The sequence below is a fragment of the Salvelinus fontinalis genome, chromosome 21 (assembly GCF_029448725.1).
Source record: "Salvelinus fontinalis isolate EN_2023a chromosome 21, ASM2944872v1, whole genome shotgun sequence".
NCBI lineage: Eukaryota > Metazoa > Chordata > Actinopteri > Salmoniformes > Salmonidae > Salvelinus > Salvelinus fontinalis.
In genome coordinates this window covers 39,130,500-39,145,106 of record NC_074685.1, presented here as the reverse complement: position 1 = coordinate 39,145,106, position 14,607 = coordinate 39,130,500, and the positions used below count along the sequence as shown (strand labels likewise).

Sequence of the window (14,607 nt, the reverse complement as noted above, 5' to 3'; positions counted from 1 at the left end):
GATTCAATAATGACTGTATGTTTTCTATAACCATGAATTGTGTTTCCCCTCCATGTGTCACCAGGAAAATCAGAAGAGTCCAGTGGACAGACTGAGCCTTAAGATGTTGGACCTGTCCCCGATCTACATAGACAGTAACGGCTGTAACAAGGCCCTGAGAGAAGCAGTACTACACAGTACTACAACCCCTGGGAAGATGGACTACCCGTGCAGCCGCTTCTCCCCTGGACCTCTAAGCCCCCTGTCCCCTCTGTCCCCGTCTGCCCTGCAGAAGGACTCTAGTATGATCATCAGCAGTATCTTTGTGACCCAGGAGGATGGCCACGGCCGGGGGCCTCATAGTGCCCACAGTCTGAAGGAGAATGGGAACAGCAACGGTGAATTCTCCTACAGGCAACAAATCACCAAGAATACCAAAACCGCCAAGAGCACTTACAATGGGAATGGTGTCGACACTAGGGGGTCTTCCAAAGTCCAGGTCGTCCAGGATGTACAAGCACCTTTGGGGATTGCTATCAACATCATCGCCACGGCAACCACAACAGCCGGTAACGGCATTGGTAACGGTCTGATCACCGCCACAGCCGCCCCAAGTAACGGGCTCACGTCTGGTACCGCAGACTCGTCCAGCACTTATTTCGTCCCAGCCTTAACCACCATGGGCTCAGGGGCCTCTCCGGGTCTACTAGTGCCCAACTTCCAACCCTGTGGAGGTGGCAGAACCAACTCCTTTCTCTCTGAGCCTGTCTCCAGCCTGTCTCTGTCAGACTCCTGCTCCTACCGCAGCAGCACAGACTCCCTCACAGGACCTGATGGCTTCAGACTGCTGGGGCCAGATAGTCCCACACCTCAGAGCCTCTCAGCCAGCCCTCCCTCAGAGGGACAGACGATGTCGTCAGAGCCCATCTATGCTGAGAGCACCAAGAGGAAGAGGAGGCCTCAGAGCGCTGGGGGGAACGGGAAGCCCAACCCCCCCCAGGCCCAAAAGCAATGCTCGGAGCTGGAGCTCACAGGAGAGGGTCAGAACCATAGGGCAAAGATAACTGTCATGGCCGCCCATACTGAGGAGAACAACCGGACCTTCTACCTGAGCAGCCCGGACTCAGCCGTCAGCACCCAGTGGCCACATTTCAGCCCCACGGCCCTCAGCAACCCTGGGAGTCCAGCCTTCAAGTGGCCCTCTAGCTCCTCTGTCACAGAGACATCCTCCACATCATCCCCAGCCTCCCCTGCCTCCCTCCAGCCCAAGCCCCAGAACAGCCCCCCTATCCCCCCCAAGAGGAACAACCGTTCCCCCAAACCACTCCTCGGGACCTCTAGTCTCTCCCCAGTCCCTCTCCCTGAGCTCAGCATCCAGGGAATCCAGGCTCTGTCTCTATCCCCCAGGGAGAGCGATATCCAGGTGCAGGTGACGCACCAGATGGAGCCCCACAACTCAGCCTCATCGGAGGCCCGGAGGCACAAGCTCCACACCACCGCCTGGAACTGGGAGGGCCGGATCGAGGAGGAGGAGGAGGGGGAGGAGGGCCATGCCCAGGAGAGTTCCTCTCGGAACAGGGTGATGGTGCTCATCAATGGGGCGGCTGTCTGGAGGGAGGCCAGGGATTGGAGACCCGCTGGGGGGTTGCAGGGCAGCACCCAGACCCTGCCAGGCACCGTGGCCAACAATGGTGCCAGTCAGAAACTGAAGCAGGCAGGCTGCAGCGGCAGCAGCGTAGAGGTGGGCAAACATAGCAGGAGCATGTTGGCCAAAACGCAGCCGTTGACTCCATCGTCCGTCTCCAGCACGGTGCAGCTCTCAGCAGAGGGGAAGAGTTCAAGCCAGGGCCCCACTCCTCCACCCCCTCCGCCTAAGAAACACCACAGGTAAGAAACTAGGCCTGGTACTTTTGTTTTTACACACTCTATGAGCTATGGCCTATGGATGGCATTCCTGAGAGGGTCGAATGAAGAGCAGTCATTGTACTGTAGTGAAGTAACTTCTAAGTACTGATCTTTGTCGTTGAGTCACTCTTTTGTCATGTACGGTACCTGGATTATTTCCCTCACACTGAGCATTGAGGTATGGATGGTGTTCCTGAGAGTGTGGAATGAATGACGGCGAGTCTGAAAGAGCAAAAGGCCATGGCTCGTCTTTGTGGCTTACTAGTTGAATACACAGTATTGTCGTCGAGTTCAGTGTTCAGTCATTTGAGTTGGAATTAGATGGCTTGCTTCATATCGACGAGACAACATTTTAGGCAAACGCGATTCTTAATGTATCAGTTCAGATAGGCGTTTGTTTTCATTTCCACTCTTGTCATTTTCTTTAGAGCTTTTAAAAGGCTCCCCACTTACCCAATGCACTGCTTGGTTCAGGCATAGTGCAGTACAGCATGCCAGACAGACCATAGAACCGAGTGCACGTCTTTGTAGCGCGACAGTAATGAAACTCATTCATCATTATGCAGTACATAAATTAAGCAACGCAAAGGGCATTAACACTTACTTTATGTAGTGTAGACATTTTAAATGTCCCTTGTACTCTAAAAGGTTTTTGCTGTTTGATAATTAACTATTCACTTGTCAGACTATATTTTGGGAATGTCAACACAACAGATGAATAGTTTCACCCCCCCCGTGCACCTAATCAGCTGACTAGAGAGGTCTGTTGTAGCAGCCATGTGGTTGGTTCTCTCTCTGCGTGTGGTGGTTAAAATGTTGCTCCCTCGTCTTGTGCAGTGATGCAAGGCGAGCGAGGCGACTGTGATCTCGCCTTTCATTGTGAGATTATTCAGCCGGTGTCAGCCTCCATTCTCATTCTAGAACCCTTAGGATCATTCAGACTGTTCCGGAACCAGTCTCAATGCATTCCTTGTTCCATTTGTAGTAGTCTATGGGTGGGTTTACACAACGCAACTCGGAAACAAAAATTTCAGTTGCTTCTCGAGTGCTCTGTGAAACACCCCCTTGCAAATAATAAGCATATCATCTGCAAGGTTGTTGAAGTTGAAGCTTTTCAACTTCATGCAACTGGTCGCAAGAAACAGCCAATCAGAATGTATGCCTTTGTCACATTCGAAGGTTCGGAACACCGGCCCAGTTGTCATGTCAACAACACAGACAGTACATTATGAAGATAGGCAGAAACTGCTTCTCCAATAGAAATCCCCGATCACACTTGTAGGCGATGACATGACAACGTTAGTTAAGCTCGTGCGTAGAAACACATCAAATCGGGTCTAACAGTCGTCTCGCGCCGAACCGCACACGTGCAGGCCGTCAAATCAAAAAGGCACTCCTTCGACGTAAAGGAGTTTTTTCGCGGAAATGAAAACGCGTCAGCTTGTCACTCTCACGAGGTTGGAGTAACAGCATGTTCGATTACTTAAGACGTTGGCTCCAATCTAAGTTGTGCCTAGATTTCAAGAAAATGTACAACTAAGGACGAATTTTTCACTTCTCGTTGACTTCTCAAACGCTGTTTGGTCTGTTTCGCCAGCGTTCCCCGGATGTTGATGCTAGCACAAAAGCTAAAGGCCCGTTCATTTTCATTCCTGCCCCATTTGAATGCGGAGTTACGCTAACTCTGTATTCACAATGTAATCACAATGTACAAGGCCCAATGCAGCAGACGGCATGGGGGTGAGTTTAGAATCCTCAAACAGTATGACAGAAGCAGCTTCAATTTCATTTGGCTGTCGCATGCTATTTTAATCGTGTTGGGAGTTGCTTCATGTAACAGCAAAGTTGTTTGAGAAGATGTCACCTGCAACCTGCACACTAGAACTGCGTGCAAGTTGAGTCGTGTAACTGCAGCCCAACTTTTCATTCTAAAAGTCAAGAACAAAATGGGCAGTAAAAATGTTCCCTGTCATATTCTACATTTGTTTTGGCCACCACACAATAGATGGGACTGGGGGGGGGGAAGGGTCCTTGTGCCTTGTCTCATTGACACTGACAGGCACGCACAAAGATAACATTGTCAACTAACCAAGATGTTGCTGTGTTATCATGCATCTATAAGATGTGAATACGCATTTGAACTAAGCTCGAATTCAAATGTTCAGGAAACGAATCAATGTTTCTAACATTGGTAATAGCTAGTCGTGACCTACCTATGAAACAAATATAGCCGCATGGCTATATAAAATAACCTAGCTGTTAAACTCTAGTGACATTTCCCCATGTACTATTTAGACCTCAGATTATTAATACACGTTGGAGGTTTCTGACTCATACACCCAAAGCAGAAGGAGACATAGTTTGCCGCCATGTTGACGCCAAATGGTCATTTTAAAATAAACCTTGCTTTTGTCGGGGCATGTTGTAGGTTTAGAATACAATTGGAAATTCCTCAAGTCCTTGCAGAGTTCAGAACAGAGCAGCTTTAGGTGTCAACAAGACCGTGCTGATTCTCTGCTGGTTCTCTGTGTAGATGCCTATTTCTACATCTCATTTCTAAGTTTCAAACTGCAGGGAGGCTGTAGTGGTGTTAATTGTGTATTCATATGAAAGTGTGTTCAAATGTGTCAAACCAATACCGTATTAGGCTAAGTTATTGGGGAGCAAGGTCATCCCAAACACCTTTCTCCTCTTAATAATTTGGCAACTTAAAGTTTGACATTTGAAACTTGTCAATACGAAACAAATGAGTCTCGGCAGCAGCGTTTGTTTTGGCTGTAGAGAACTCTAGAACCCCTGTTGCTGATTGCATTTCCCAGACCCGTATTTTTGTTGTAATACTAGGAAGCTGATGCATCTCTCCCATTATATTATGACATTGCAAGCATGCTGCTACTGTTCAAAATACACTTTCTAGAGACATGTGGGAACATGCCTTGCCCTAGCAACCGTCATGCTTTTGGGTATTCAGTTTGTTTTCCCCGAGGGCTTAACTGCTATAGCGCACACTAGGACAAGGCATGAACTGCCACGCCGGTTCTTCCCGTGTTTAAACAACGTGCCTCAGAGTCACATTAACCCTCACATAGACTTTACGGTGAACTTTCCCGAAATAATGAAGCTCTGTCAGCTTCACAAGAGCTCTCCTCTCGGTCTTCTGCTAAGAAACAGCCAGATGACGACAGATTCAACTTCGCAGCTCACAGTTCACCCAATATAACTCCGGAAACGTCAGACTTTAATCCCGCAGAGACAAAGTGTCTCAGAAAAGCCTTTGAGAAGAGTGTAACACAGGAAAGTGGACAGACAGTTTGTGTGTCCCAAATGGCCCTTCATTCCCTACACGTTTGACCAGAGCCCATAGGAAATAGGGTGCCATTTGAGACACATCTAGTGATGCAGTGGTGTTTCCACCAGGCTGAGGAGGAGGAAAACAGGCAAACCAACCAAACCCCGATGAGGCGGCATTTTTGTGGGATGAATCATTAAAGAACCCAGATGGTTGAGAAGTCTGTCCTTCTCACGACGGGAATCGTCATCTCAGTTCTTTGATCACTGTGAGGAACCAAACAAACGTCCTCACTGGGAGGTCCTTGTGTGTGAGGTGATACTTTTGATGCAGTCCTTTCATCCTTAGTGGGTCATTCCATGTGATTTCCGCAAGCCATGATACCCACCATCTCAGATTGCTCTGCAATCGTTTCTGTATTTGGAAACATAAAAGATGAGCATTCCCGAAACATTATTTTTGTTGCAATTTGATCTTTGAGAAATTAAGGTAATTGATTACACCCAAATTGGCCATTTAAATTTCTAGGATTCATATAATATTCAGTAAATATAGTATCTTACATCCAATTTGGACCAAACTAACAATGAGTAAGACATGAGGAATCCAAAGAAATGGTCTAAAGTCACCCACAGACCCGCCACACCAATCCCAACAACGAGTATAGAGTATCAGTTCTCTGTGTCTTCGTAGTATGGAGCTGCAGCTCTGAGCATTTATCTTCATCTTAGGTCATGTATTCTCAGTGAACTTGGTGATGTTTTTTTCCCGTTCAGAGAAATTGGTCATTTAAGTTGTTAGGTTTATGTCCCATCCTACATCCTGACATTACCAGGTTCTGACCACTAGATGGTGCTGTTCCTGCTATTAGGTGATTTACCAAAAAATTATCCGCATCCCCTCAACGATAAAGGGATATTTCACCCAAATTACAAAGTAATATTAGTTTCCTTACCCTGTAAGTGTCTATGGACAAGGTATGACAGCAATCCATGCTTTGGTTTAGTTTACAAGGCCACTGTTTCAAATGCTAATGTTTTAGCATTTGTGGCACAAATCCAATGCAAGTCAATGGTACAAACAAAAAGAAAGCATGGGTTACTGTCATACCTTGTCAATAGACTGCTTACAGGGTAAAAAAAAAAAACAATGCCATGATGGTGGGTGTTGAAATCCTCTTCGTTGTGCTTTTTGAGGTGGAACGACCCTAGTGACAGTTGGTCCAAACCGTTGTGTGTGGCCTACCATCTCACCCTCATCAGTCCTGTGTGTGTATTATGAGATGTGGGTGTGTCAGGTCAGGGCAGGACACCCGGAGGGGTTGCCTAAAGTAGTGGAAGAGCAGATTGTTGCCCGGGGCAACTCCCAAACTGTCCATGGCAATGAGGTGCCACCCCCAGCCAAGATCCCCCCCCCCCCCCTCCGCGATCAGCTTTATCCTTTCCCGGATGGCAGAGAATAGACTAGATAGCATAGTTGCTGGGTTTGAAAGAGTACAGGGGAAACGCTGCAGTGAAGAAGTGCGTTTGTGTGGTTTGTGGAGGTTATGAGATACGGCCTTTTTCTTTAAAGGTGCCATTGCTTTTTCTGTGGAGAGAGACTTTAAATACACACATGACTCTTGTTGAGGGAGTGTTGCATTACTTCCTAGTTTGTGGTTTTTGAACGAGAGTAAGGACCTGGAATCATAATGTGTCTGATGGCCATCCTGCCTGGACCTTTGCTGATACTTCCGTCTGAGGTACTGTATGAGACTTTTCTGAAACATACCTTGAGCCAAACTCTGTTGAACATAAACAACATGGTCTTGTAGATATGATCTAGTGAACTTTCTTTGTTGCCCTGTGTTGAATAAGATGGTTCTAATCTTGGTCAAAATTCAGATTTTTTGGAACTACTGCAAATGAAGGTTATTTTTCGTCAGACCAAAACCATACAACTTATGGACTGAAACAATAACATTGCAGTGGGATCGAGATCGTTAGAGGTCAGAGGCGATCTCTTGTCAGGCGTCCCCCATAGGTTGGCACTGCTTGTCAGAGCTGAGAGCTGAAACCAGCCCTCTGAGTGAATCCATTGCCTGCTGCCCAGATAGGAGACGCCAGTATCTATCTGATTACATAAACCTCCCCATGTCATGCCTTCCAGGTGTATTTCTCCAGGGTTGGGGATGTGGATGGAGGTTGCAGGTTGCGTCCTAAATGGCACCCTATTCCCTTTATAATGCACTACTTATGACCAGAGACTAGGGCTCTCGTCAAAATGAGTGCACTATGAAGGGAACACGGTGCCATTTGGCATGCAGCTCCAGTCATCTGGATAGGAGGTGATGGGGTGAAACGCATCTTCCATAAAAGACTGTTGGCGACAGACGGACGTAGGATATATGTGAACGTTAAATGGGTTATATCCATCCTGAGAGCATGACTGACGGAGACCTTTGAGGACTCATAAAACATAAAGCTCTCTAAGGCGTAGCTCTCAGCGGTGGCAGACGGAGCACTGTGAAACGAAGCGTTGCTGCACCACACCACACGTCCCATTGCTGCTGCTGCTGCTGCTGCTTGTAGTTCTGCTCTGCACGTGTTATGGGTACAGTGACTGCTGCCCATAGAGAGAGGAGAGAGGGAAGAAGGGGGAGAGAGAAAGGGAGGGAGGAAAGGCCTGTGCCTGTACATTAATATACTTCCCAAAGAGAGAGGGAGGTAGGAAGGGAGGGAGAGCCCTGTGGCTGTATATTAATATACTTCCCAAAGAGGGAGGGAGGGAGGGAGAGCCCTGTGGCTGTACATTAATATCCCTGGCAGCAAGGCCGTGGTTTATGACTGGCCTGCTTTTCATATGCCCTTGTTGCTGAAACAATGGTCACTATTCTTCTCAAAATAATAACTAACCTGCATTTGCAAGGCAAGAAAATCAGCATTACAACACACCAACGTTACTGGTGAATCACTGACTGGTCCTGGAGTTGTGTGAACTCTTCCACACTTACTTCAAGTGAGTCGCTCTAGATAGGAAGTGTCCGCTCAATGCTTAAAAAGGTAATGGAACGGTTCAGCCATTGAAACAGAATCTAGTCATTCTATGTCTACAACTATAAGACTATAGTTGCTTATAGTTGTAGACATAGAATGACTAGATTCTGTTACAACTATAAGCATCATCATCAGGCTGTGCTAATGTTGTATTTATAACCTCGCTAGCCTAACACCATGTTTAATTAACAGGCTAGCTCGCGGATGCTGCAGTGCTGCTGCTGGAAGAAGGCGACAGGATTGCTATTTTCACGACCAGCCATGGTGATAGGGTAGCATACAAAATGATGAACTTGACTTCATATCATCATATTCACTCAGTTTTCTCTATATTGTCCAACAGCAATGAGCCAGTTATAGATCTGGATGGTATTTTGGATTCTGGATGGTATTTTCCGAGATAAACCCGCATGAATGCATTCAGGGACCCTATATGTACATATGTACATATGTACTCTATGTACTCTATAATAATGCTATGATGAATTATCATAAGAGTGGGCTTCTCTATTGCTATTCATAGCAGCACATGACTCTCATCAATGGTCCTCATATCATCCTCTAACACTCTGTATCGATCGCTAAATAGGCTTCTTGCCAAGGTCACCCTCTGGCTCTGTAAAGAGAAATCGTGTTCTCAGTAATCTATTTCAACCAGAGCTGTCCTCCTCGATTCCCTATTCCACTTCCAATTTTAGAGACGCAATTGTCTGAATTGTTTTGTTCCATTTTTCAATGGAAATATTCATCATGACCGGGCTGGAACAGAAATCATTTTTAGATATGTTACTATTATAGTAATAGTATAGATGTAGTATATAATAGTTTAGATCAGGGGTGGGCAAACTTTTTGTCATGAGGGCCACATCTGGATTTCAAAATTCAACAAAGGGCCGCAGAGATTTTGTTTCACCGATTTGTTCCTCAAAATCAATTTGCGGGCCAGGAAAAGGGCAGTTATTTAAAATATATAGGTCTATTATCATTTATACATACTTTCTATTTAGTTTTAGAGTTTCAAGTTAGGGATATGATAAATGGAAAAAATAAATAAATGGAAAAAAGTTTGGGCACCTTTCAGATGGTTAAACATTTGGGCAGTCTTGATACAACATATTGAACAGAAATGCAATGGTTCATTGGATCAGTCTAAAGCTTTGTACATACACTGCTGCCCTCTAACCAAAATCGAAATTACGCCTAGATTCCTAAGTCATATATTGGTCTTTCTCTTGCATTTCAAAGGTGATGAAGAAAAAAAATGGGGGGGGGGGACCATGTTTTTTTCTTCTTCATATTATCTTTTACCAGATCTAATGTGTTATATTATCATACATTAGTTTCACATTTCCTTAAATTTCAAAGTGTTTCCTTTCAAATGGTATCAAGAATATGCATATCCTTGCTTCAGGTCCTGAGCTACAGGCAGTTAGATTTGGGTATGTCATTTTAGGCAAATATTGGGAAAAAAAGGTATGATCCTTAATTAAGCATTGCACCTGTACTACCATTACTGTACCTCAATTCCAACTTGCAAAGTTTGCATTTCTCATTTAACTTCTCAACGTATTGCCATACAGGACTTCGCTGCTCCCCCTTGCCTTTCTCTGACATTTTTCCAACTATTAACGACAATGATGTAGTGGTGGAGAGTCGTCTCCAAAATAATGGACGTCGGTGCCCGGTGTCAACTCCCATTTCTGAGTGTCAAGATTACGGAGGAGACTGATTAGTTGCCATACTTCCAAGAACACAAACACGCATCTTTCATTGCGAGCTAGCGAGGGACAGAGCGAGAGGGGAGGGGCACATTATAGGCAGGTTGGCCACCAGGTAGGCGTAAATGTACACTATTACTCAACCCCTTAGACACTGGCGATTTATCAGAAAGATATATATGCCTGAAGAGCTAATGGAAGCCATGCCATGATAAACAAGGTTTCAGAGATTGTTATTGTTTCGGTAACCTTTTTATCCAACCATCATCTGACAACGTAGTCACAGTTCATCAGGCAGGGGAAGTGATGGAGACTGCGGCCTACTTTAAAAGTTACCTCGCTACTAGGTAGCTCTTCTCTTTTGTAACTCAAAGGAGGGCTGTGTGACTGAGAGAAACAGAAGAGAGAGAGAGAGACTCAGTACTGTAGAACATAATCTACCACAACATCACCCACAGGCAAGTGAGGCTTATCTTACAACGCTGCCATCTGTAGTCCCCTTATAACTTAACCGCTTATAACTCGCCCTCCCCTCAACCCTGATGCTTCTTCAAAAATACCACATGCATGTAATGATATCATGAGTGTCAACAGATCCACAAGGCTTCTTAGCACTTGTTTACCTTCTACGTATTAGTTAAAAGTACTGAGATCCAGACAAAACACAGATGGACCTGTACACCGCAATTGACTTTTGAAGGTGAGGTGATTTACGCTAGAGCCTACAATAGCAGTGTTTACCGGGAACGTGATAACTGGAAATGTCTGGCAAATTGCCTTTGAAAGTTTATCGCAGTGCACAGGACATTTATCTGCGTTTGTTTGGATCCCATCCTAAGTGTCCCTACGATTCAGAACGAATACCCTGTAAGACATTGGCACTGTTTCACAAGACCCTAATGATGGGAGGCTGTCCATGCATGTCTTCTCTTAAAGGCTCAATCTCACTCAAAGTCCTTCCCTGTAATGTATCCTTGACTGTCACTGAGGAGGTTGTCTTTAAAATTTACTCAGGACACTAATTAAGACTATTACATTCCGATGGTAGCTGGGGGAAAATCTGATGAGGGAAATCTGATATTTAGGATACAAATTATCTCAGAGTTTTAAACTTAGAGAGAGAGAGAGAGAGAGAGAGTACCTCACACACACACACACACACACACACACACACACACTCTCTGTCCTTTACTTTTTACCTCCACCTCAACATTTCCACCGTCTTTCATCATCATACAGTGCCTTGCAAAAGTATTCATCCTCCTTGGTGCTTTTCCTATTTCGTTGCATTACAACCTGTAATTGAAATTGATTTTTATTTGGATTTCATGTAATGGACATTAAAAAATGTCCAAATTGGTGAAGTGAAATTTAAAAAATAACTTGTTTAAATTATTATTATTTTTTAAATGGAAAAGTGGTGCGTGCACATGTATTCACCCCCTTTTCTATGAAGCCCCTAAATAAGATCTGGTGCAACCAATTACCTTCAGAAGTCACATAATTAGTTAAATAAAGTCCACCTGTGTGCAATCTAAGTGTCACATGATCTCAGTATACATACACCTGTTCTGAAAGGCCCCAGAGTCAGCAACACCGCTAAGCAAGGGGCACCACCAAGCAAGCGTCACCATGAAGACCAAGGAGCTCTCCAAACAGGTCAGGGACAATGTTGTGGAGAAGTACAGATCAGGGTTGGGTTATAAAAAAATATCAGAAACTTTGAACATCCCACAGAGCACCATTAAATCCATTATTAAAAAATTGAAAGAATATGGCATCACAACAAACATGCCAAGAGAGGGCCCACCACCAAAACTCACGGACCAGGCAAGGAGGGCATTAATCAGAGAGGCAACAAAGAGACCAAAGATAAGGAGCTGCAAAGCTCCACAGCGGAGATTTGAGCATCTGTCCATAGGACCACTTTAAGCCGTACACTCCACAGAGCTGGGCTTTACGGAAGAATGGCCAGAAAACAGCCATTGCTTAAAGAAAAAAATAAGCAAACACGTTTGGTGTTCGCCAAAAGGCATGTGGGAGACTCCCCAAACCTATGGAAGAAGGTACTCTGGAGGGATGAGACTAAAATGGAGCTTTTTGGCCATCAAGAAAAACCCTATGTTTGGCGCAAACTCAACACCTTTCATCACCCAGAGAACACCATCGTTGTTTTTCATCGGCAGGGACTGGGAAACTGGTCAGAATTTAAGGAATGATGGATGGAGCTAAATACAGGGAAATTCTTGAGGGGAAACCTGTTTCAGTCTTTCAGAGATTTGAGACTGGGACGGAGGTTCACCTTCCAGCAGGACAATGACCCTAAGCATACTGCAAAAGCAACACTCGAGTGGTTTAAGGGGAAACATCTAAATGTCTTAGAATGGCCTAGTCAAAGCCCAGACCTCAATCCAATTGAGAATCTGTGGTATGACTTAAAGATTGCTGTACACCAGCAGAACCCATCCAACTTGAAGGAGCTGGAGCAGTTTTGCCTTGAAGAATGGGCAAAAATCCAAGTGGCTAGATGTGCCAAGCTTATAGAGACATGCCCCAAGAGACTTGCAGCTGTAATTGCTGCAGAAGGTGGCTCTACAAAGTATTGACTTTGGGGCGGTGATAAGTTATGCACACTCAAGTTTTCATTTTTTTTTGTCTTATTTCTTGTTTGTTTCACAAAAAAAAATATTTAGCATCTTCAAAGTGGTAGGCATGTTGTGTAAATCAAATGATACAACAACCCTCCCCCCAAAAAAAAAATTATATTTGAATTCCATGTTGTAAAAGAACAAAATAGGAAAAATGCCAAGGGGGATGAATACTTTCGCAAACCACTGTAAACCTTTGGTGTGAAAAATAATACTGGGTCCTGCTCTGCTCAAGAATGAGAAGGGTACACACACACACACACACACACACGTTTTGCTGTGGTGATTTACGAGGTGATTGTAGTTAAAAGACCCGGTGGATAGAGCAATAGAGCCAGTCAATCTGAGCTGAGATGAAGGAGCCGATCCTATGCTCTGTTATCCCATTAACCAGCTATAATGAAGCAACTGAATAGCAGTGGCCGGCTTGTCACTCAGTCTAATCGCATCCCATGATCAGAAAAACTACCTCAGGAGGATGGAGCTCATTTTCATTCAGATATAATCAGATAGGCGCAATCATGGCAGAGGAAACCAAAAATTGATTTTCTATCTATCGTTTTAGAGTAGAGCTTTTTGTCGGTTGATTTGGAGAACAGGTAAATTATTCAATGGGGCTAGGAGGTGGAAAGTGGCAAACGTTTTCCAAAAACAGCATTATTGAACGGTCAATTCGGCAAATTACAGTCTGTATTGTCGCTTTTTCATGACTTGGCATTGTTTTGGTTCTAAGTATTGTGTGCTAGAATATTCTTTATCTACTGAGACACAGCAATAACAAACACTCAGTCAGCCAGGAAAGTGATGTTTGATGTGTTCTTGTGAAGAGTTGAGGCAAGTTACCTAATGGAGTGGCCTTACTGTCTTATTCACACCCAGACAGGTTGAGATATCTGGATAAGATGAAAGAGAAGATCAAAAGTAGATCGTAAACAACCGTCTCCTTCCCTGAAGCAAAACTGACAGGGAAGCAGCACACAACACACACTCAACCAGTTTCCTGAAATTAGACAGGGGTACTAAGATTCTGTGTTCATTTTAACTGGTTGGAAGAATAGAGAACACTGTGTGTAATTGTTGAGAGGTGCAATAGAGACATTTTGTTAGATGTTTTTAAGCAGTGCAAGCATCAGACATGATAACAGTGAGTGTTCGTTTGTTTTTAATGGTGGGAAGCTGTTTCGTTATTATTCATTTAACTTCCTGGTTATGGAGAAAAGGCACTACACAATCCCCCCACACACACAGTCAGTCAGTCTCTATGTTCCTCTCTCTGCAGGGTGTCTGGTAAGATGAGTCAGAGCAGTGTGGAGCTGGACCGGTGTAGCCAGCAGGGTTCTGTAGAGAGCCTGTCCTACAGTCTCTGCGGCCTGGGGAGCAGCAGCCTGCCTACAGCCTCTATTGACAGCCTGCCTGGAGGTTCCAACAGAGCCCTCTCTGATTCTGGTGAGTACAGCCACCCGCCGGGACACAAAAACGAGGGACGAGAGATACGAGAGCAGAACAATTTTTTTTTAAGTGAGCGCCACACACAAGGCTGTGCGATTTGGACAAAATATCGAATAGTTTTTTTGGGGGGGGCAGATATTGCGATTATGAGTTGCGATTTTCAAACATACATACTGTGGTAACTAAATATAAAACCAAATGAAACAAATATTTTCCAACATTGTTATAGGCTACATATGACAGTAGTTGGATTATTACCTACTGTACTTATTTATTAATTTATTTTGCTCCTTTGCACCCCATTATTTCTGTCTCTACTTTGCACTTTCTTCCACTGCAAACCAACCATTCCAGTGTTTTTTAGTTTCTATTTGACTTGCTGTGTTGTACTCACTTCGCCTCCATGGCCTTTTATATTTTTATTTATTTATACATATATTTGTTTGCCTTCACCTCCCTTATCTCACCTCACTTGCTCACATTGTATATAGACTTATTTTTTTTTTCACTGTATTATTGACTATATGTTTGTTTTACTCCATGTGTAACTATGTGTTGTTGTATGTGTCGAACTGCTTTGCTTT

The 14,607-nt window shown here is 44.4% G+C and overlaps 1 protein-coding gene across 1 annotated transcript in view; it reads left to right on the top strand.

Annotated features, from left to right (window-relative positions):
• LOC129818869 (inactive tyrosine-protein kinase PRAG1-like) overlaps nucleotides 1-14,607 on the top strand; it is a 36,375-nt gene that overhangs the window by 7,012 nt on the left and 14,756 nt on the right. The window contains exons 3-4 of the mRNA XM_055875154.1: nucleotides 65-1,866; nucleotides 13,854-14,020. Of these exons, the coding sequence (XP_055731129.1) occupies nucleotides 65-1,866; nucleotides 13,854-14,020 (1,969 nt within the window). The remainder of the gene's footprint in view (nucleotides 1-64; nucleotides 1,867-13,853; nucleotides 14,021-14,607) is intronic.